Here is a 23,765-nt window from a genome sequence, read left to right on the forward strand (position 1 = left end):
TCTCTGGACAGTGATTTATATAAAAGCGGCACTACCCAATGAGCTTGGTTTACAACAAGGCTTTGGCCCTCCCAATATGATGAAGCACACTGTGGAGCATTTCATCTATGACGATCGAACAGATGGCGGCGAATGGCTAATTGCTGTGTGTGTGTGTGTCAGCCAAGCCAAACCACCAGAGATCAAAGCGAAAGCCCAGCCTTTTAAAGTCATGTTTGGAACAGAACCACAGAGCTAGGAGCAATTTGCGCTAGAAAGCAGTTCCACCAACATAGTGCCCTTCTAGGAAATGTCTTGATTTTGGGTGAGTGCTTTTTAAAGTGTGTAAATGTAATTAGTTGTTTAAGTTGTTGGCTCAGTGATTCACAATGCCCAGGATGTTCATAATCACAGACTGCCTGATCTTAAAGCCTCATACACTCACTGCAAGATAAAAGATAATTAAGCTTGTCATTAATCAACTATAAAAAATGGATGAAGGATGAGGTTGACTAGATATTAATTTATCCCTGACAAAGATGGCTGCCATTATCTGCGAAATTCTAGAGTTATGAAGGTTTATGACATAGGTCACTCTAGTAATATTGCATCTCTATGGTGGAGGTTACCTGGCCATAGCTGCAGAAGGTAGTGCAGCACCTCGATGTGCTTCTTAAAGTGCAGGGCACTGGCCAGCTCTTCTGAGTCGATGAAGACGCGGTTGCTATGGCAGCTGGCCTCCTGGCGTTGGCTGAGCAGCACGGGGCCGAAGCACACTGCCAGGTTCTGACACGTCATCTTGTTGATGTCGTGGTGTGACGCCACCAGCTTCAGGTGGTCCAGCAGCCTCCGCAGGGTCAACTGGGATTACACAGACAGAGAGCATGCTGGGACAGGGCAGGCTAACACAACTGTACTGCGCTGCCTCAGATATTTTCTTTTTTTACAGCATGGTTCCAGAAACTACATGGAGGATTCGTAATCAGGCCAGCTCAGTACAGCTTGGTTTGGCTCAGGTATGGCTCAGTATTGTGAAAAGCCCTTAAAAGGATCTTCTCCTTACCCTCTCCACCTCTGGCAGGTTCTCCAGCAGGCTGACAGTCTGTTCTGTGTCCACCAGGTCATTCTCACATCCTCCCGCTCCAATACGCAGAGGCCTCTTAGCCATGGAGTCTAACACAGCCTCATACAGGTGCTTTGTGATGAGGGGGTATGGCAACTCACGCAGGTAGTCCTTCAGCACACCTGGAGAGAGGAAAGGATGGACAGACAGAGAGCGAGGGAGGGAGAGAAAGAGGCAGGAGAGAGAGGGAGGCGAGAGAGGGATGGAGAGAGAGGGGGGGAGAAGGAGAGCATGAGAAACCCTTTATGGAATGAACAGAATAATACACTCTGATTATAACAACTCTGGCAACGATGATGACAGCAACCAGATGTTACTTCAGAGGGCAGAAAAGATTTTCACCAGAAAGCAGACTATGAACAACACCACTGTCTGTCTGTACCATCTGGACCTGATTCAGCCTCGATCAGCTGGGCTTTAGATGCTTTTTTCACAGCTCAATCGAGTGAAACACACTACCTCTTATGTACTTCACAAGACAGCTTAAATACCTGACAAATTGCTAACAATATAATCTTAATGAAGAGTCGTTATTGAGAAATCAAAGGCTTTTCTTCTCCCTTAATTTTATACAGCAGGCTGGGCCTGGTACACACTCTGCTGGCTGCCAAGGATTTTAGGACCCATTGTTGTGGTGGGCTCTGTTCTGGGGGCATCTAGGGCGATGCCTGATTGGAATCGGGCGTGACATGGCAGCCTGAGAATGTCGAAGAGGGGGTGGGGGGGGGGACTCAATTCTGTGATGGTGCAGACTTTTAAACCTGTAACTCCAGCCACATTCAGCCTCCAACAGGCCCAGACAAAAGAGGCGAGCAAACATGAAACCCACACTGTCTGTCTCCCCTAAGCCCCCTTAAAAGTATTTTATTTTCCTCAAAGGCGAGGAGAAAAAATAACAGACAAATATGGAAATAAAGAAAGACGTCTTGGCAGCGTGTCAATTCTCAGCGGTGGAATGGATTGATATTATTATAATTTTGTCTGTGCGTAACTAGCTATCGGTTTTCAGAGCTTTGAGTTTGGCAGTCAGTGGGTCCTCAGTGACTTGGAGACAGAGATTGAGGCTGTTTCAGTTAGTAACTACTACAGGTCCATTACTATACAAAGACAACTTCAGTTCAGACGCATGTACGTGACTAGATTGACAATAACATCCAGATTAAGCCACTGTAAATAGAGCTGCTTAATTAATTAAGCATGGCATATAATCAGTACATTTAATTGTGTTTTGGCTTTTTCACAACAGTTCTCCAGAGTATACAGTGAGGGAAAAAAGTATTTGATCCCCTGCTGATTTTGCACATTTGCCCACTGACAAAGAAATGATCAGTCTATAATTTTAATGGTAGGTTTATTTGAAGTGAGAGACAGAATAACAATAAAAAAAATCCAGAAAAACGCATGTCAAAAATTTTATAAAATTATTTGCATTTTAATGAGGGAAATAAGTATTTGACCCTTCTGCAAAACATGACTTAGTACTTGGTGGCAAAACCCTTGTTGGCAATCACAGAGGTCAGACGTGTCTTGTAGTTGGCCACCAGGTTTGCACACATCTCAGGAGGGATTTTGTCCCACTCCCCTTTGCAGATCTTCTCCAAGTCATTAAGGTTTCGAGGCTGACGTTTGGCAACTCGAACCTTCAGCTCCCTCCACAGATTTTCTATGGGATTAAGGTCTGGAGACTGGCTAGGCCACTCCAGGACCTTAATGTGCTTCTTCTTGAGCCACTCCTTTGTTGCCTTGGCCATGTGTTTTGGGTCATTGTCATGCTGGAATTCCCATCCACGACCCATTTTCAATGCCCTGGCTGAGGGAAGGAGGTTCTCACACAAGATTTGATGGTACACGGCCCCGTCCATCGTCCCTTTGATGCGGTGAAGTTGTCCTGTCCCCTTAGCAGAAAAACACCCCCAAAGCATAATGTTTTCACTTCCATGTTTGACGGTGGAGATGGTGTTCTTGGGGTCATAGGCAGCATTCCTCCTCCTCCAAACACGGCGAGTTGAGTTGATGTCAAAGAGCCTTATTTTGGTCTCATCTGACCACAACACTTTCACCAGTTGTCCTCTGAGTCATTCAGATGTTCATTGGCAAACTTCAGACGGGCATGTATATGTATTCTTGAGCAGGGAGACCTTGCGGACGCTGCAGGATTTCAGTCCTTCACGGCGTAGTGTGTTACCAATTGTTTTCTTGGTGACTATGGTCCCAGCTGCCTTGAGATCATTGACAAGATCCTCCCGTGTAGTTCTGGGCTGATTCCTCACCGTTCTCATGATCATTGCAACTCCACGAGGTGATATCTTGCATGGAGTCCCAGGCCGAGGGAGATTGACAGTTCTTTTGTGTTTCTTCCATTTGCGAATAATCGCACCAAATGTTGTCACCTTCTCACCAAGCTGCTTGGCGATGGTCTTGTAGCTCATTCCAGCCTTGTGTAGGTCTACAATCTTGCCCCTGACATCCTTGGAGAGCTCTTTGGTCTTGGCCATGGTGGAGAGTTTGGAATCTGATTGATTGCTTCTGTGGACAGGTGTCTTTTATACAGGTAACAAACTGAGATTAGGAGCATTCCCTTTAAGAGTGTGCTCCTAATCTCAGCTCGTTACCTGTATAAAAGACACCTGGGAGCCAGAAATCTTTCTGAATGAGAGGGGGTCAAATACTTATTTCCCTCATTAAAATGCAAATCAATTTATAACATTTCTGACATGCGTTTTTCTGGATATTTTTGTTGTTATTCTGTCTCTCACTGTTCAAATAAACCTACCATTAAAATTATAGACTGATCCTTTCTTTGTCAGTGGGCAAACGTACAAAATCAGCAGGGGATCAAATACTTTTTTCCCCCACTGTAGCTACAACTGTCATGACTTCCGCCGAAGTCGGCTCCTCTCCTTGTTCGGGCGGCGTTCAGCGGTCGACGTCACCGGCTTTCTAGCCATTTTTCATGTATCCATTTGTTTTGTCTTGTTCCCTGCACACCTGGTTTTCATTCCCCAATCAATCTACATGTATTTATTCCTCTGTTCCCCATCATGTCTTTGTGTAACATTGTTTGTGTTACGTGTTTGTTGTTGACGCGCCAGACTGGTTTGTTTTTCCGTGGTATTTTCACGTAGATGCTTATTGTTAAACATAATTCTTGTGACTGTTTTGCTCGTTTTGCACTTTTGCCTCAATAAAGTGTGCGCCTGTTCACAAATCTCTGCTCTCCTGCACCTGACATCGCTACCAGTACGTACACACCTGACAACAACGGTATAAGAACAACTTTATGTAAATTGTTACCCATATTTTATTTCTAACATACTACATTACAACTCACGGTCTAGTTGTCTTCCCTAACAGCTTTATAGGAGAAATAAGAGCATGAATCAATGTTCACTTTTTAATCCTGTCCAATCCTGTTGTTCACTTAAGGAAGAGGGAGTCATTAACTTAATGCTGTCCCGTCTTTTTCAGACTGCCTGGTATAATCTCTATCCATGCTACCCTCTAATCCAGATAGAAACAAGCATGAAACAAAGAGCAGACTGAAAGCATACTGGGGATCTGGGATTAGACTGCTTTCTAGTGTGTGGAATAACCAGCATTTCCTCCCCAGAGATGGACTAATAAAGTACTATTCTATTCTACATCCAGAGCATGTAGTCTGGCGGGAATGCAGTAGGTGGACTTCTGTTGACAGAGTGGTGTAGATTCAGTGCACTGTTGAAAACTCCCAGATGACCATCAGGCTGAGTTGTGTTTTACTCAACAGCAGACACCTGCAGCTTAAGGATGGGATCTGCAGTAGGGGAAACAGCGCCACTGGCTGTCCCACTACAGCTGTCCCACTACAGCTGTCCCACTACAGCTGTCCCACTACAGCTGTCCCACTACAGCTGTTATATGTTTTGTTGTCGAGCTGAGATTTTGTTGTTGTTGCAGTACATATTGTGCTCCTCAGTCGCGAGTGCAATGATGTCCGAGGTGGAAAAACAGTGTCCGTTGTTTTCACTAACTTCTTTGTTGTTGTAATATCACAAACCAACATGGCCGTTTCAACATTAAGGATTCCAGCTTCAAACACACTGGCAAGAGCATAGTATACAGTTACAGTCTAGTGGTAAGACTGATTACAAAACGAATCTAAAGAAAATATATATAGTAGGACCCTATGTTAAAGATGTATACATACTGTATGCTCTTTAAAGTTGTTGCTGTGTCAGAAAGGATTTTCCTCCTATATCGCTCCTGACCTACAGTACATAAAACTCAGGGGTGTGACCGTTTCTTTCCCTTCCTCTGTCCCTAACTCAGGTCTGTTTTTCACATCAGGAGTCAGAATTTGGGCCCCCTCCATAACTGTACTCAAGACCCAACATGCCTCAACATAGCAGTGCAGAGGACAGTCTGCCGTTTGTGCATTCCTACACCACATAGCTGGCAGGGGGTATTTGATTTATGTGTTCCGGGGTTTTTGGGTATGTTCTTGTTTTGTATTTCTATGGTTTTCTATGTTGTGTATTTCTTTGTGTTGGCCTGGTATGGCTCTCAATCAGGAATAGCTGTACATCGTTGTTGCTGATTGAGAGTCATACTTAGGTAGCCCTGTTTTACCTGTCCTTTTGTGGGATGTTGTATTCGTGCACTGCTATGTTTAGCCTGCAGAACTGTTAGCTGTCGTTAATTTTTTTTGTTTTGTTGTTTTTGTGTGGTGTTTGTAATAAAATAAATATGAGCATTCACGTACCCGCTGCATTTTGGTCCACTTCCTACGACGACCGTTACACACAGTCACAGTGGTCAGGTGTTCTGCCACTGTGTACTCTGTGTTTAGGGCCAAATAGCATTCTAGTTTGCTCTGTCGTTTTGTTAATTCTTTCCAATGTGTCAAGTAATTATCTTTTTGTTTTCTCATGATTTGGTTGGGTCTAATTGTGTTGCTGTCCTGGGGCTCTGTGGGGTCTGTTTGTGTTTGTGAACAGAGCCCCAGGATCAGCATACTTAGGGGACTCATCTCCAGGTTCATCTCTCTGTAGGTAATGGCTTTGTTATGGAAGGTTTGGGAATCGCTTCCTTTTAGGTGGTTGTAGAAATGTAATGTCTCTTTTCAGGATTTTGATAATTAGCGGGTATCGGCCTAATTCTGCTCTGCATGCATTATTTGGAGCTTTAAATTGTATACAGAGGATATTTTTGCAGAATTCTGCATCCAGTCTCAATTTGGTGTTTGTCACATTTTGTGAATTCTCTCTTCTCTCTCTCTCTCTCTCTCTCCCCCCCATTCTTCCCCTTTCTCCCTCTCTCTCTTAGATAGATCTACAATGATGACAGGTCTGTGTTCAGACTGGAGGACTGCATGCCTAGATGAAAACAGCAGGTATGAAAAGGACATTTTTATTCAGGGAGCCTGGCGATAGATAGCACTCCAGCCAGCCAGCCAGCCAGCCAGCCAGCCAGCCAGTCAGTCAGTCAGCCAGCCAGCCAGCCAGCCAGCCAGCCAGCCAGCCCTCTTTAACAACAGTCTGGGCAGAGACTCTACCTGGTTTACCATTGATCTTTTGAAACATTTGACAAACAGCTACAATGTTGTTTGCTTTTTCATTCATGATTTTTCCCCCATTTGACTCAGAGGTACCAGGTATCAAAGAGATGTTCAGCATGTGCAGTGTTAGATAAGTACAGATAAAGGAGAGATAAATGTAACACGGTTTTACTTCGTAGCTCTCTGGATACTTCCTTAGACATACTGATTTCCCAGACAGATAGAAGCAGTGTTTGTGAACATCCTCCAGCAAAACCAAAACACAGTGTTCTATCAGTCCTCACAAAAACAAATAGATTCATCAACTTCAGTTTAATCTAGTTATTCCATCCCCAACTAACATAGTGTATTGTCACATTGAAATGCAATGTGACAATGAAAATAACCTTTTTCTTTTACTACTGAGCACAAATAACGCTTATAGGTTCTCACTTCCACCACCTTAATGACCTCTGTGTGAACACAACACACCTATAACTCAATACACACCAATATTCTATGTTCCCTTCTGCAGTAGTTTTGATATAAACACTGGTCCCCCTGTTTGTGTGTGTGTGTGTGTGTGTGTGTGTGTGTGTGTGTGTGTGTGTGTGTGTGTGTGTGTGTGTGTGTGTGTGTGTGTGTGTGTGTGTGCGTGCGTGCGTGCGTGCGTGCGTGTGTAGTGACTCAGGCAGAGAGAATGCAGCCATTATGTGTGGGGTAAATGATTAGCCTGCTATGACACAGCTCTGTGTTTACTCTGCCGTTGGAGTACCTTAACCCCTGTTGGGGCTTGACACACACACACGCACACACACAATAACACACACCAGGCAAGGTCAAGCTCAGTTTGGAACAGGTGGCCTTCCTCTGCAGGTGTTACCTTTATTTTCACAGCCTGTGATGTGTTAGGCAACAAACACATCATGGAGACGAGGAATGTTGTTGTTCAGGGAAGGTGTTTGTGTTTTTCAGGGAAGGTGTTTGTGTTTTTCAGGGAAGGTGTTTGTGTTTTTCAGGGAAGGTGTTTGTGTTTTTCAGGGAAGGTGTTTGTGTTTTTCAGGGAAGGTGTTTGTGTTTTTCAGGGAAGGTGTTTGTGTTGTTCAGGGAAGGTGTTTGTGTTTTTCAGGGAAGGTGTTTGTGTTTTTCAGGGAAGGTGTTTGTGTTTTTCAGGGAAGGTGTTTGTGTTTTTCAGGGAAGGTGTTTGTGTTTTTCAGGGAAGGTGTTTGTGTTGTTCAGGGAAGGTGTTTGTGTTTTTCAGGGAAGGTGTTTGTGTTGTTCAGGGAAGGTGTTTGTGTTTTTCAGGGAAGGTGTTTGTGTTTTTCAGGGAAGGTGTTTGTGTTTTTCAGGGAAGGTGTTTGTGTTTTTCAGGGAAGGTGTTTGTGTTTTTCAGGGAAGGTGTTTGTGTTTTTCAGGGAAGGTGTTTGTGTTTTTCAGGGAAGGTGTTTGTGTTGTTCAGGGAAGGTGTTTGTGTTTTTCAGGGAAGGTGTTTGTGTTTTTCAGGGAAGGTGTTTGTGTTGTTCAGGGAAGGTGTTTGTGTTTTTCAGGGAAGGTGTTTGTGTTGTTCAGGGAAGGTGTTTGTGTTTTTCAGGGAAGGTGTTTGTGTTTTTTCAGGGAAGGTGTTTGTGCTTTTTCAGGGAAGGTGCTTTGTGTTTTTCAGGGAAGGTGTTTTGGGATTTTCCTGTAGGGGTTATTGGTGGCAGAAATGAGCTTTGAGTTGCTAGAGAAATGTGTTGTGTTTTTGGTCCAAAGTTTAGTCATTGACGGGCAAATCTTATACATACGGTTTCTCACAACTGAAATTGTAGACTTTTGCAGAATATCTACAAGAAACACTACAAGACCCATACGGAAATGGTCCAACACCCTTTTCAAACAAACTACAGGTCACTGCTGCCGTCGGTCGATGCCGCCCTAAAGAAACAAATAGGGGCTTGTTCTCCCCTTCTAACACCTGCCTTCTCCTCACACTCCCAGACCAGTAGAGAGAGAGTCAGAGGGGCTGTAGAGGACAGGGGGCGGTGCCTTGCCTTGCCCTGCCCGCTTCTCTCTCTGACACCCACCCACTGGACAAGGACTGTAGGTGTTTGTATGACGGGCCCTCCCTGCCTCCTGGTCGGCCTAGAATTCAGCTAAGCCACCATGCCTCCACTTAACCAAATACCATCTGTGTGTTCTGCATCAAAGGGAGCACTATTAATGACTTTCCATGTATTCACTGCATGGGGAGGGCTGGACTGGAGGACTGGAAGGGCAGCTAGCTGGGCTACAAACTAGACTCTTTATCCTTGTTAACAAAGGGAGTCTCTTAAATCAGATGCAATTTCAGGTTTTTCTAAGCTTTCGGTTTGTGATGACCTTTGTCGGAGCAACTAGCAACTCATCACACGCACAGACTCTAACTAAGCCCAAACCACTATCTTCCCTTTCACTGAGAGGAGGGAAATTACACTGATTCACCATCAACCCTTGCTCTGTTTAATTTAGAACGCGTCACTGAGGCTTCTTGCTGTGTTGGCTTCCTGCCAAGAAAAAGGTTGATAGATGGGATTCTCAGATAACAAGCCATGCATTAGCTACCAGGTGGAGCAACAACATCAGTTACATCTACAATGATCCTCGTACAGTCTCATTGCTGTGTTACATAGACTACAAATATATTATATTTCAATAATAACTTAAAAATGGCCTAGTCGGCCTTTCAAAAGCCTCCTTGTGTAAAGCATGGCGTTCTCTGAGATCAGAACCAGAGAAGTCTGAAGTAATGCCTGGCCTGTGACCGAAGCACACCACCGTGACTAAAACTAAAATGAGCAGCTTGTCCTTCCATCTGTGCTCCTGACTGAAGGGGCTTGGGGGCGGGTCTGTGGACACTGGGTCCTGCCAAAGCCCTCCCAGCCCTGGAGGAATGTCTCTGAGTCAAAGGGGGCTAAAGAGAGAGAGCTCCTGCCCCCCTCCACCACCCTTCTTGATTTAAGTCACATCCCAGCTGTCAACACTGATTCAATTACAGTAGAGACCTACACCAACTAGACTCCTGTTGTCATCCATGTTAACCTACATACAACTTCTGAATGTACTGACAAGTCACCTTTTAATGTTAATACCAAAAAAGTCTGTACGTAAAAATACTGTATCGCAAGAAAAAAATCGAACCCAGAAATTCCGCTGCCTGAGACAAAAAGAACCATTGGCTACATTCAGTTCATGTATGTTACAATAACTATTCTCTATTCAGAGCATGACAATCATGATGAGTTGTTTCCTTTGTCTGGGATCATGGTTTGAAACAAAGTAAGGCTAGGCAGTTCACATGTTTTGCAAGCTTTGGATTGAACTTTGACACGGGGTAATCCCTTTCAATACCTCTACCTTTTAAATTAGCCGGGTGACAACCCAGACCTCGCCGCCTCCTCTTAGCTCATCCATTTGGCCTGCTCATTAGCTAGTCTCTCTGTCTCTCTCTCTCTGGCTGACCTGACTACACTCAAACCACCAACCCCCATACCCCACCCCCCTCTATCTATCACTGCTCTCAGCCCAGCCACCCTTCCCCCTCGCTCTCTCTCTCCCTCCCTCAGCCCATCTGCAACAGCCACACGCTCGGCAGAGTAAATTTAGACAGCAAGCAAAAACCAACAATCCACACTGGTGCTGGCCCTTTTTTTCTAACCCGCTCAACTGTTAACTGTGTTCTTTGCCCTGCCATGCTAATGCATTTGGATCAAAGCAGGCATGATACGAGGACGCCTATATGGGCCTCTTTCCAAAACCAACAGCAGCACCCACAATGCCAAGGGGCTTCCATGGTCTTCCTCTTTTTCGGTGGGAAGAAAATAATAATCCGTGAGCAAGACTTTTTATTTATTATTTTTCTCTTAACTGTTGCCCCTCCCCTGTCTATTCCCGGAATCTGTATTCATTGGTTGACAGGTGACATGGCAGACATACTCTGGAAGTTAACAGATCATTGGTGTTGTTTAGCTATTCTGATTAGGCTAACATCCTTCTGCAGGCTGCAGCGAAGGGGAATATTGGACATTCACTCCAGTCCCAACATGTCCAAGCAGAACAGTTTAGTCCTAGTTTGTCATTGATAATGATAGAAACCAGTGAGGAATTACATTACTTCAAGCAGAGTGAAACTGGGTTATTGTCCTCTATTTCTTTATGTGTAAATAATGGTAACCCTCAGTGTGTGAGTTATGTTCAGGGTCTGTGTGTGTGTGTGTGTGTGTGTGTGTGCGTGTGTGCGTGTGTATGTGTGTATGTGTGTGTGTGTGCGTGCGTGTGTGTGTGCGTGTGTGTGTGTCAGAGCGGGGGTGGTCAGAGCGAGTGGCATGTCTAAACCTGGGGAAGAGAAATGAAGGAATGACCTAAATGCATGTTGGTCTGGATGGTTGGCTGGCTGATGTGAGGGCGCTCCTCTCAGACACACTCACATGCTGGTGGTATGCTGACTGGAATGCTTTACAACAAACAAAGACATGCAAGTAAGCATGCATGCACACACACGTACACACACACACACATATACACACACACACGTACACACACGTACATGCAAATGCACACACACATGCACAGACACGTGTGACGTGTGTACAGTGCCCTCAGAGAGTATTCACACCCCTTGACTTTTTCCACATTTTGTTTTGTTACAAAGTGGGATTAAAATGGATTGAATTGTCGTTTTTGGTCAACGATCTACACAAAATACTCTGTAATGTCAAAGTGGAAGAAAAATTATAACATTTGTAAAAAAATATATGAAAAATAAAACTACTATATTTTGATTAGATAAGTATTCAACCCCCTGAGTCAATACATGTTAGAATCACCTTCAGCAGCGACTACATCTTACCAGCGATTAAGAGTTTACCACACCTGGATTGTACAACATTTGGCCATTATTATTTTCAAAATTCTTCAAGCTCTGTCAAATTGGTTGTTGATCATTGCTAGTCAACAATTTTCAGGTCCTGCAATAGATTTTCAAGCAGATTTAAATCAAAACTGTAACTCGGCCACTCAGGAACATTCACTGTCTTCTTGGTAAGCAACTCTGTTTTAGGTTATTGTTCTGCTGAAAGGTGAATTCATCTCCCAGTGTCTGGTGGAAAGCAGACTGGACCAGGTTTTCCTCTAGGATTTTTGCTGTGCTTAGCTCCATTCTTTTCTATCTTGAAAAACGCCTTATCGATTACAAGCACACCCATAATATGATGCATCCACCAAAATGCATGAAAATATAGAAAGTGGTACTCAGTAATGTGTTGTATTGAATTTGGATTTGCCCAAACATAAGACTTTGTATTCAGGACAAAAAGTGTATTGCTTTGCCACATTTTTTGCAGTATTTATTTAGTGCCTTGTTGCAAACATGATGCATGTTTTGAAATATTTTTTATTCTGTACAGGCTTATTTCTTTTCACTCTGTCATTTAGGTTAGTATTGTGGAGTAACTACAATGTTGTTGATCCATCCTCAGTCTTCTCCTATCACAGCCATTAAACTGTCTTCTCCTATCACAGCCATGCAACTGTTTTAAAGTCCCCATTGACCTCATGGTGAAATCCCTGAGCAGTTTCCATCCTCTCTGGCAACTGAGCTAGGAAGGACACCTGTATCTTTGTAGTGACAGGGTGTATTGATACACCATCCAAAGTGTAATTAATAACTTCACCATGCTCAAAGGGATATTCAATGTCTGCTTTTTTATTTTTTGAAAAACCTCCCTGGTCTTTGTGGTTAATCATGTGTTTGAAATTCCCTGCTCGACTGAGGAACCTTACAGATAATAGCATGTGTGGGGTACAGAGATGAGGTAGTCTCTCAAAAATCATGTATTGCACACAGTGAGTCAGTTATTATGGGACTTTTTAAGCACATTTCTACTCATTATCTTATTTAGGCTTGCTATAACAAAGGGGTTGAATACTTATTGACTTTTAATATTTAATATTGAAATGTTTTCTTAATTTGTAAAAAATATCAACAACAACAAAATTCCACTTTGACATTATGGGGCATTGTGTGTAGGCCAGTGATAAACACATCTACATTGAATCCATTTTAATTCAGACCGTAACACAACAAAATGTGGAAAAAGTCAAGGAGTGTAAATACTTTCTGAAGGCACTGTACATGTCACACACAGAAATAGTTGTAATAGGTGTTACAGGACAGAGGTGTAATGTTACCTGTGATGACGTTGATGTCAGGGTAGGTGTTTTCACAGAGCTCCACACCCAGGCTGTCCCTTTCAAAGGCCTCCCGAAGCTCCTTCTTTACTGCCGCTGAACCACACAGACGGTAGAGGCCCACAACCTGCAAAAACACATACACAACCAGGTTAAATACACACAACCTGCAGAAACACACACAACCAGGTTAAATACATACAACCTGCAGAAACACACACAACCAGGTTAAATACACACAACCTGCAGAAACACACACACAACCAGGTTAAATACATACAACCTGCAGAAACACACACAACCAGGTTAAATACACACAACCTGCAGAAACACACACAACCAGGTTAAATACATACAACCTGCAGAAACACACACAACCAAGTTAAATACACACAACCTGCAGAAACACACACAACCAGGTTAAATACACACAACCTGCAGAAACACACACAACCAGGTTAAATACATACAACCTGCAGAAACACACACAACCAGGTTAAATACAAACAACCTGCAGAAACACACACAACCAGGTTAAATACACACAACCTGCAGAAACACACACAACCAGGTTAAATACACACAACCTGCAGAAACACACATAACCAGGTTAAATACATACAACCTGCAGAAACACACACAACCAGGTTAAATACACACAACCTGCAGAAACACACACAACCAGGTTAAATACACACAACCTGCAGAAACACACACAACCAGGTTAAATACATACAACCTGCAGAAACACACACAACCAGGTTAAATACATACAACCTGCAGAAACACACACAACCAGGTTAAATACAAACAACCTGCAGAAACACACACAACCAGGTTAAATACATACAACCTGCAGAAACACACACAACCAGGTTAAATACACACAACCTGCAGAAACACACACAACCAGGTTAAATACATACAACCTGCAGAAACACACACAACCAGGTTAAATACACACAACCTGCAGAAACACACACAACCAGGTTAAATACACACAACCTGCAGAAACACACACAACCAGGTTAAATACACACAACCTGCAGAAACACACACAACCAGGTTAAATACATACAACCTGCAGAAACACACACAACCAGGTTAAATACACACAACCTGCAGAAACACACACAACCAGGTTAAATACACACAACCTGCAGAAACACACACAACCAGGTTAAATACACACAACCTGCAGAAACACACACAACCAGGTTAAATACACACAACCTGCAGAAACACACACAACCAGGTTAAATACATACAACCTGCAGAAACACACACAACCAGGTTAAATACACACAACCTGCAGAAATACACACAACCAGGTTAAATACACACAACCTGCAGAAACACACACAGGTCAAATACAGGCAAACAAAAAAACTGCAAAAACACACAACTAGGTCAAACACAAAGACAAAACCTGCTAAAATCACTCACATGACTAGGTTAAATACTTACCGTCCCAAATGCAGAGTGCAGACCCTCTAACATGAGTCATACACCGAGGGTTATACCATTATCTATATACAACAGTGTTTCCCCTAGGATTTTCAGCAGCGGTGGGAGATAGTGGACGGGCGGAGGGAGGCACTTCTGGTGACTTTTAAAAAGACATTCTACTCCAAAATGCATAACAATGATATGAGGTTGACAACACCTGAAATATAACTGATGTGCACCACTGCACTGTAGATATGATTCTCATTCATTTCTCACTCTCATTCACACCACTGCTTGCTATGTTTGCTACAAATATATGTTGTAACTTGTCACTCTGATCTTAAAGGGATAGTATGAGATTTTGGCAATTCAAATAAAAATTGTATCCATCTGACTCTGGATGAGTATAAAAAGGGTACAATTGCCACAATCTGGCACTATTCCCTTAAAAGCGTAAAATATAAATAAACATTTGACTGAGTTTGAGAAACCTTGGCTTAGATCATGTATTTCATCCCTCTCAAATCGTGCTATGGCGCATTCTTCTGTCTCTTTTACAAAACAGGTGTAAAAGAAACAGATCGGACTAGTAGGCGTGCAATGGATTATGGTCTTTGTAGTTAATTAACATTATTTCTGCGCTAAACTATGTAGAATATTGGCCTGTTGGAAACTACAACTCCCTACTACATCACACACTTCGGGCATGATCTGATTTATCTCTACAGAAACTGCACAACGTGTGCATTGAGCTGACAGAATTTCTTTTTACAAAATTGAATTCAAATAATTGAACCGATGTCTGTCAATTAGTTGTTAGAAAACTGAAATGCCAGTTAATCGCTCAGCACTAATGACTAGCAAGGAGCTAGCTGTCAGTTCAAACCATGGCAGTCACACACTGTAAACAACCTCTTAGAGTAGCAACAGAGTAGTTACATGACCAGTGAAACCACCATGGGAACACGGACCGTGTGTGTACTGGCCGATCACAATATACACTTAATTACACTGTTATGAACTGTTTGGCACTGTTCTACAATATAGTAAAAAATTAAAATAGGAAAAATAAAGAAAAACCCTTTTTATGAGAAAGTGTGTCCAAACTTTTGAGTGGTACTGTATGTAAATTAGATATGTATGTATTTTATTTCAATAAATGTGCAAACATTTCTACAAAAATGTTTTCACTTTGTCATTATGGGGTATTGTGTGTAGATGGGTGCCAAAAAATATATATTTAATCAATTTTGAATTCAGCCTGTAAAACAACATAATGTGGAATAAGCCAAGGGGCATGAATACTTTCTGAAGGCACTGTTGCTGGATATCTATGGTTTTTACATGCCTCCTGACTCCAGCCCCTAGCTTGGTACATAGCTGGATATCTATGGTTTTTACATGCCTCCTGACTCCAGCCCCTAGCTCGGTACATAGCTGGATATCTATGGTTTTTACATGCCTCCTGACTCCAGCCCCTAGCTTGGTACATAGCTGGATATCTATGGTTTTTACATGCCTCCTGACTCCAGCCCCTAGCTTGGTACATAGCTGGATATCTATGGTTTTTACATGCCTCCTGACTCCAGCCCCTAGCTTGGTACATAGCTGGATATCTATGGTTTTTACATGCCTCCTGACTCCAGCCCCTAGCTTGGTACATAGCTGGATATCTATGGTTTTTACATGCCTCCTGACTCCAGCCCCTAGCTTGGTACATAGCTGGATATCTATGGTTTTTACATGCCTCCTGACTCCAGCCCCTAGCTTGGTACATAGCTGGATATCTATGGTTTTTACATGCCTCCTGACTCCAGCCCCTAGCTTGGTACATAGCTGGATATCTATGGTTTTTACATGCCTCCTGACTCCAGCCCCTAGCTTGGTACATAGCTGGATATCTATGGTTTTTACATGCCTCCTGACTCCAGCCCCTAGCTTGGTACATAGCTGGATATCTATGGTTTTTACATGCCTCCTGACTCCAGCCCCTAGCTTGGTACATAGCTGGATATCTATGGTTTTTACATGCCTCCTGACTCCAGCCCCTAGCTCGGTACATAGCTGGATATCTATGGTTTTTACATGCCTCCTGACTCCAGCCCCTAGCTCGGTACATAGCTGGATATCTTTGGTGTTTACAGGTCTCCAGGCTCCAGCCCCTAGCTTGGTACATAGCTGGATATCTTTGGTGTTTACAGGTCTCCTGGCTCCAGCCCCTAGCTTGGTACATAGCTGGATATCTTTGGTGTTTACAGGTCTCCAGGCTCCAGCCCCTAGCTTGGTACATAGCTGGATATCTATGGTGTTTACAGGTCTCCAGGCTCCAGCCCCTAGCTTGGTACATAGCTGGATATCTTTGGTGTTTACAGGTCTCCAGGCTCCAGCCCCTAGCTTGGTACATAGCTGGATATCTTTGGTGTTTACAGGTCTCCAGGCTCCAGCCCCTAGCTTGGTACATAGCTGGATATCTTTGGTGTTTACAGGTCTCCAGGCTCCAGCCCCTAGCTTGGTACATAGCTGGATATCTTTGGTGTTTACAGGTCTCCAGGCTCCAGCCCCTAGCTCGGTACATAGCTGGATATCTTTGGTGTTTACAGGTCTCCAGGCTCCAGCCCCTAGCTTGGTACATAGCTGGATATCTTTGGTGTTTACAGGTCTCCAGGCTCCAGCCCCTAGCTTGGTACATAGCTGGATATCTTTGGTGTTTACAGGTCTCCAGGCTCCAGCCCCTAGCTCGGTACATAGCTGGATATCTTTGGTGTTTACAGGTCTCCAGGCTCCAGCCCCTAGCTTGGTACATAGCTGGATATCTTTGGTGTTTACAGGTCTCCAGGCTCCAGCCCCTAGCTTGGTACATAGCTGGATATCTTTGGTGTTTACAGGTCTCCAGGCTCCAGCCCCTAGCTCGGTACATAGCTGGATATCTATGACTTTTAACAGGCCTCCAGACTACGGCCACTAATGTCTACACAGGCCACTAGCCACACTGTTTGTGACTGAGAGCTCTCTGTTCTGTCTAGCATTTCTAAACCCCACTCACTCACACGAGAGGGTAAAAAATGGGCAGATTAGGGAGGGATTTAGCTTAGTGCAAGAGTAAACAGAAGTCACTGGGCACAATGAACAACAAGCCTATTGAGAAAAAGCTCTTTTTTTAGTTTAGGGTGAGTAGCAGCTCTGAGAGGAGAGAGCAGAGAGCACACAGACAGGCAGTAGTGTGACAGCTGATGGTGAAGAGGCCTTGGCCTTATCTGCTGCTGCTGAGCAACACACACACACCAATAGGAAACAATGGTCTGTCCTCGCCTTAATTAAAAACAACAGAATGGTTTCCCGTGGTGAGTCAGAGACTTCCTGAATGAGCGAGCATGAGGACAGGCAGGCAGGCACCCATGCACACCCACCCACCCACACACCCAGCCACACACACACACACACAGGCTTGTTGGACCCCTAACTAAGCCAATCAGTAGGGATGGGAATAGGTGATCTTGACAGGTAGCAAAAAGATGGATGCACCTGCACCATTCACAAACGTCTGACCCCCTTCTAGGAAAACAATGCACTAAAATTCACTGACTTTTTACTAAAGATAATAGAACGAGTGGAGCTGTTATCAGATAATTATTTGTCTCAATATATGTCATTTTCATCACTTAGCAGGCACTCTTACACAGAGCAACGAGTGCATTCATTTCATACTTTCATTCTCTCCTTTCTCCATTCTGGTCACCCATGGGAATCAAACCCACAACCCTGGCGTTGCAAGCCTCATGCTCTACCAACTGAGCCACATGGGACTATAGCAGACAGATACACTTTCTGAAAGGGCATCTGTCTCTTACAAATACAAAAACACGCCTTACAGCAACCCCACACACATAACTCGCTTCTGGGACACCAATCAGCAGTTGTTTCAGAACAGCCACATTCATCTAGTGCCTTAAAGGCTTTACAGCCCCAAAGGCCATGCAGTTATGGAGACACTGAAACGAGAGTCGTCTCCATCTAGGGATAGACAGCATTATTTCTAAAGACATGCTATGCTGTGTGTCTGGCTCTCTCTGAATGCCTCTGTGACACATCCTATACATTCCTGTGTAATCTGATGTAGATCCCCCTAACCCCTCTCAAACGGGGCCCCTGGGGGACACAGGTAAAGATGGCTCCAAACTGCATCTAGTGATAATCATCTCCCCTACACAAACTCTACCAAGTCTCTGAGTTATGTTTGTCTCTTGAATCAACAGAGAAAGGGAGAGAGAAATTGAGAAAGAGAGAGGGGGGGAGAGCGCGAGCGAGAGAGAGAGGGGGAGAGAGAAATGGAGGAGTACAAAGAAAACGCAGCTAATAAATGTACTTGGCCAGTGGCTAAAACCATTAGCACATAGAAAACCGACTGGCCCATAGCAACCTCAGTAAGGGACAGTCCCATGGCATGCTCAGTGTCTAGGCTAGACAGCCCCTTCAGAGTAACCTGAGGGAAGGTCTGGCCAGTAGGAGAAGGGGACTATGGCTGCCAGCAGGCCATTGGCCAGACCTTACCTCAGGTTACTCGTTTTCTTTGTACTCCTCCATTTGATAGACTAGCTGTGTAGAGGACCGGAGAAAGCAAGAAGGTTGCCCCCCCCCCCCAGGGTGTATAGATGTCCTATGGGCAGCATCCAGACGATTTTACTTCTGGGCGGAGTCTCAACTAATTAGAATAGCCAGTTTCAAGTATCATGCCAAACTAATAACTTTCACATGGTTAGTACTGTATAAGTACAATAACCACATTTTTGAAGAATATGAAATTTCATCAAATTCATACAAGTCTACCACCATAGAGATGAATCTGCCAAACAAACATTAAACATGAACTCTCATGAGCTGAACTCACCTGGCAGCCTCTCTTCTCAATCTCCGTGATGCACTTCTCGATGAGCAGGGGCACCATGAGTCCTGAGTTCTCCCTCTCCACCACCCTCCAGGCCTCCACCCCAAACATCTGTCGCTCCCGGTCCCCATCGTAGCCTCCGTCCAGGGAGTTCTGCCACTGCTCCATCAGGTTCAGCTTCACGTAGATCAGGCCTCGTGGCTCCAGCTTCACGGCCAGCTGATGACTCCTGGTCACCCTGAAGAGAGCCGGTAGCACCACAGTGCCATGACAGCACACCCGGTTCTTCTTGGGTGTGGGGTCCCAGCTGAACACCACTAGCTTCAGGTGCTGGGCGTTCTCCAGCTCGATGTTGAAGGTGTGGTCCATGTCTAGGAAGGTGGTCCGGCAGGTGAGCAGGGCAGTGCGTGCCTTGTTGACTGAGTCCACCTGGATGGCGCAGTAGACGTCCCGGGAGTCGACACGTGGCGGCTTGAGGTCCTCAGCGCCGTAGAAGTGCAGGCTCATCAGGCCTGAGATGTACTGGGTGCACTTGGGCTGTTCTGTGAAGGCGTAGTGGCGGAATGCGTCAATGTCTAGTTCTGTGCCGTGCAGCTTGGAGCTGCCACCTCCTCCTGTTACTCCTCCTGCTCCTGTTCTCTCTCCTCCTCCAGTGGCTGGGTCTTTCTCTTTCTCCTTCCCCTTGCCTCCCTTGCCCTCTGAGGACCTGTGCTTCCCAGACTTGGCCACCAGTTCTGGGGAGTCCCCGTCACTGAGGTAGCCCCCCTTGCTAGCCGACATGGAGGTCCCGCTGCTCTTCTTCTTGCTGTAACTTTGCTGCGTCGACACACTGCTGTCCAAGTGATATCTCGAGATCACATTACGGCTGGCCGCCGCCCCCTGTCCACCCCCTGGGGACAACCTGGGAGGAGCTGAGCCTGGTTCTGACCCACTATTGGTTTTGGGACACTGGGTCCTTGTCTCTGATTGGCTGCTCGCGCTGGCTCCGTTACCGCTGGTGTTGTTGTTGTTGCTAGGGATCCCTTTGACGCTGAGCTTGCGGCTGAGTTCCGGAAGCTTCTTCATCTTCATGGAGAGTTTCCTGACGGTGCGCGGGGACTTGATCTTGTCCGGGAATGACCAGTTGAGGGAGCTTCCCTTCTTAGCAGGGTTGGGGCTGGAGGGAGGCGAGAAGCCGGGGATGGCCAGGTCAGGGCCTTCTGCTGCAGTGGGAACAACAAGGACAGACAGACAGAGAGAGAGAGAGAGAGAGAGAGAGAGAGAGAGAGAGAGAGAGAGAGAGAGAGAGAGAGAGAGAGAGAGAGAGACCATGTTGAAACTCACAGAGGTCACCAGAGAAAATACACTAAGATAGACACAACACTCAACTTTAGATACTAAAGAAGGGCACTGGGAAGATTTATTGAAGGCTAAACACATCTAAATTTAGCTATGTATATGTCATAGTTTTTACACGGCTGACAGTTAGACAGGGGTTGACATGAGACTAAAATGGGACTAAATTCAATTGCTTTACGCCATCAGCAACAGCTTGCATTCCAGACCAGACCATAACAAACTTCACCATTGAAAAAATAGGTCAGTTGTCAGCTAAGAATGAACTCCTGTGATGTGGTTAACTAAATGAAATGCTAGGTAAATTCTAGATTACGGTAGATCTTATTAGCAAAGGTGTGAGCGAGCCAGATCTCTGAAGAAAATTGTTACACAAAAAGGAATTAGACACTTCTGCTTCAGGGCTCAGGGCTAACGTTACTGAAGGGAGAACCCATTATTAACACATCCATTCAATGGTATGCATCTACAAGTTGCCTAAATTACACTCAGGAATGTTAGAGCCTGGAGAGAAGCTCCTAACCAGTAGTATTATGTCCAGAGTGAGAGTCGAAAGCCTCTGAACCAGTAGCCTGTGGCCAGAATGAGAGTCTAGTAGAAAGAAAGCCTATGAAGTGGGACTGAATTTGGGAGCTCCTTCTCAGAATCTTTCCCCCAAGGAACTGTCCTTCAGCGGGCTCTGCCTGCTTCCATGATCCATCCATCCAGCCATACTCTGTTTCTACAACAACAACCCCTCTTGCGCCAAACTATTCTATTAGTTTGTTTCAGTAGAAGTTTGTCAGGTTAAACGAATCCATCTGGCCTTCCTCAGCAGCGAGCCAGCACCAGGTGGGGTGGACAGAGAGGACATGTACAGGAGAGCCCTCACCCTCCAGCCTCAGGCCGGGCCAGCTACAGTTTAGATGACTGAAGTGTCCCACTGGTCCCCCAACGGGATTCTTGAGCCCGTTTCAAACGGAGAAGAGCACTTTTCCCTTTTCACTTTCCTAATAGGATTTCCTCCTTTGCTAACCTTTCCCTTTTTCTGTCCTCTCCCCCTTTCACACATCACAGGGAAATACCATCAGCTTCAAGGGACAGAATGTCCAAAACATGTAACATGGCTGAGGTAACTCATTTATATATTGTACAGAACCAAAAACACTCTGTATCACCACCATTTTAAGAGAACTGTATGATTTGGTGCACTGCAGTACTAGTAGTATCCACATTCGTGGCCTTCCAAGACAATAAGTCAGTAACTAGTACAACAAAAACTTTATTTAATTCCTTCAACATTCAGTTACTTTTTGAGCACAATTCTGTCACAGTTGAATATTTCAGCAATAAGGCCAGAGGAGGTGTGGTATATGCCAATATACCACGGCTAAGGGCTGTTCTTAGGCACGACGCAAAGCGGAGTATATTGGCCATATATCACAAACCCCAAAGGAGCCTTATTGCTATTATAAACTGGTTACCAACGTAATTAGATCAGTAAAACTAAATGTTTTGTCATACCCGTGGTATTCGGTCTGATATACCATAGCTTTCAGCCAATCAGAATTCAGGGATCAAACCACACAGTTGAATATAATACATTAAATCACTCCAAAACACGCTACAATGTGCTTATTCTCTCTTTATAGTTATCACTTGCGTATCATTTACAGTTTTCTGTTTTCAAACAGCAAGTTCCTCCACACTGCTGAAACAAAGGAGTGATTCTGTTGGCTATTCACTGTGAAGAGAGCAAAGGAAAGGGAAAGGGAGAGAGAAGGAGAGTAAAAGAGAGGAAAGAGAAAATAGAAGAAAGAGAGATAGAGGGAAAGAGAGTTGAAGAGCGAGAGGAAGAGAAAAAAGAAAGCAAAGAGAAAGAGAGAGAGAGCACAGAAGAGGGTAGCATGACCTGCCAACATCCCCTGCTCTATTTTCAGAGAGGCCTGCTGTGCTATTCTGGAGAGAGGGGTAAGAGGGAGGTAGGGAGGGGGAAGAGGAGGTGTTGGAGGGTGTAGCGAGGGGGTAAGAGGGAGGTAGGGAGGGGGAAGAGGAGGCATCGGAGGGTGTAGCGAGGGGGTAAGAGAGAAGCAGGGAGGGGGTAGAGGAGGTATCGGAGGGTGTAGCGAGGGGGTAAGAGGGAGGCAGGGAGGGGGAAGAGGAGGTGTCGGAGGGTGTAGCGAGGGGGTAAGAGGGAGGCAGGGAGGGGGAAGAGGAGGTGTCGGAGGGTGTAGCGAGGGGGTAAGAGGGAGGCAGGGAGGGGGAAGAGGAGGTGTCGGAGGGTGTAGCGAGGGGGTAAGAGGGAAGCAGGGAGGGGGTAGAGGAGGTGTCGGAGGGTGTAGCGAGGGGGTAATAAGGAGGCAGGGAGGGGGTAGAGGAGGTATTGGAGGGTGTAGCGAGGGGGTAAGAGGGAGGCAGGGAGGGGGAAGAGGAGGTGTCGGAGGGTGTAGCGAGGGGGTAAGAGGGAAGCAGGGAGGGGGTAGAGGAGGTATCGGAGGGTGTAGCGAGGGGGTAAGAGGGAGGCAGGGAGGGGGTAGAGGAGGTATCGGAGGGTGTAGCGACGGGGTAAGATGGAGGCAGCAGTAGGGCAGAGTGGGTTGCTGCATGCATGAAGAGGGGCAGACAGAAGATGAGAGGGGGGGGGTATGTGGGGGACAAAGGCACTCCTTGTACTGCGAATCAGAGGCCTGGCCAGTGAAAGGGGGTGTTATCTGACATTCCATAATAAACCATGTTTAGCCTCCATTCCCTTTCCTTAGGCTGCTGAATATAAATCCCTGTTAGCTAGTGGTTCCTGACAATAACAAATACCAGCACACAGAGGGGGAAAGGGGGAGAGAGCCGGACCAAAGGTGCAAAATACCTCTGGAAGAAGTGCCAAACAACATCTAGGATGGGTCCCAGATACTGAGGTTTAGGTTTGGCCAAACTCACATGCCTTCAGAAGGCACTGAAACCACTGGAACACATTTTTGACCAATCAAATTTCAAAATCTCCTATAATAAAGGTAAATTACATGTAAAGCAAATGTATGTTGAAATGTATTGTCTGATTTTATGTCCGTTTTCAGATTAGTACATGATTTGGAAATGTATTTGGCAATTCTCCTAAATCTAATGGTATGAACAGAACCCTCATCCACAACAACAGCCAACTGAGTTAAATCTGGTGGATATAACATTTACCAAGTAGAATAATATTACCTTTAAAACAAATCCAATGACTACTGTGCTGTTCTCCATATTTCCCTCACTATTCTGTAGCCATTTACCCTGTGGCAACATCTACAGCAACGTCA

The 23,765-nt window shown here is 45.0% G+C and overlaps 1 protein-coding gene across 2 annotated transcripts in view; it reads right to left on the minus strand.

Moving 5' to 3' along the window:
* The window catches only part of syde2 (synapse defective 1, Rho GTPase, homolog 2 (C. elegans)), a 67,386-nt gene that overhangs the window by 14,122 nt on the left and 29,499 nt on the right, over positions 1-23,765 (minus strand). For both annotated transcript variants that reach the window (XM_014123369.3, XM_014123370.3), the window contains exons 3-6: positions 19,156-20,354; positions 12,822-12,948; positions 1,043-1,224; positions 609-840 (exon numbers count right to left, since the gene is read on the minus strand). In XM_014123369.3, coding sequence (XP_013978844.3) covers positions 609-840; positions 1,043-1,224; positions 12,822-12,948; positions 19,156-20,354 — 1,740 coding nt within the window. The remainder of the gene's footprint in view (positions 1-608; positions 841-1,042; positions 1,225-12,821; positions 12,949-19,155; positions 20,355-23,765) is intronic.

This window comes from Salmo salar, chromosome 10 (genome assembly GCF_965601325.2).
Source record: "Salmo salar chromosome 10, fSalSal1, whole genome shotgun sequence".
Classification (NCBI taxonomy): domain Eukaryota; kingdom Metazoa; phylum Chordata; class Actinopteri; order Salmoniformes; family Salmonidae; genus Salmo; species Salmo salar.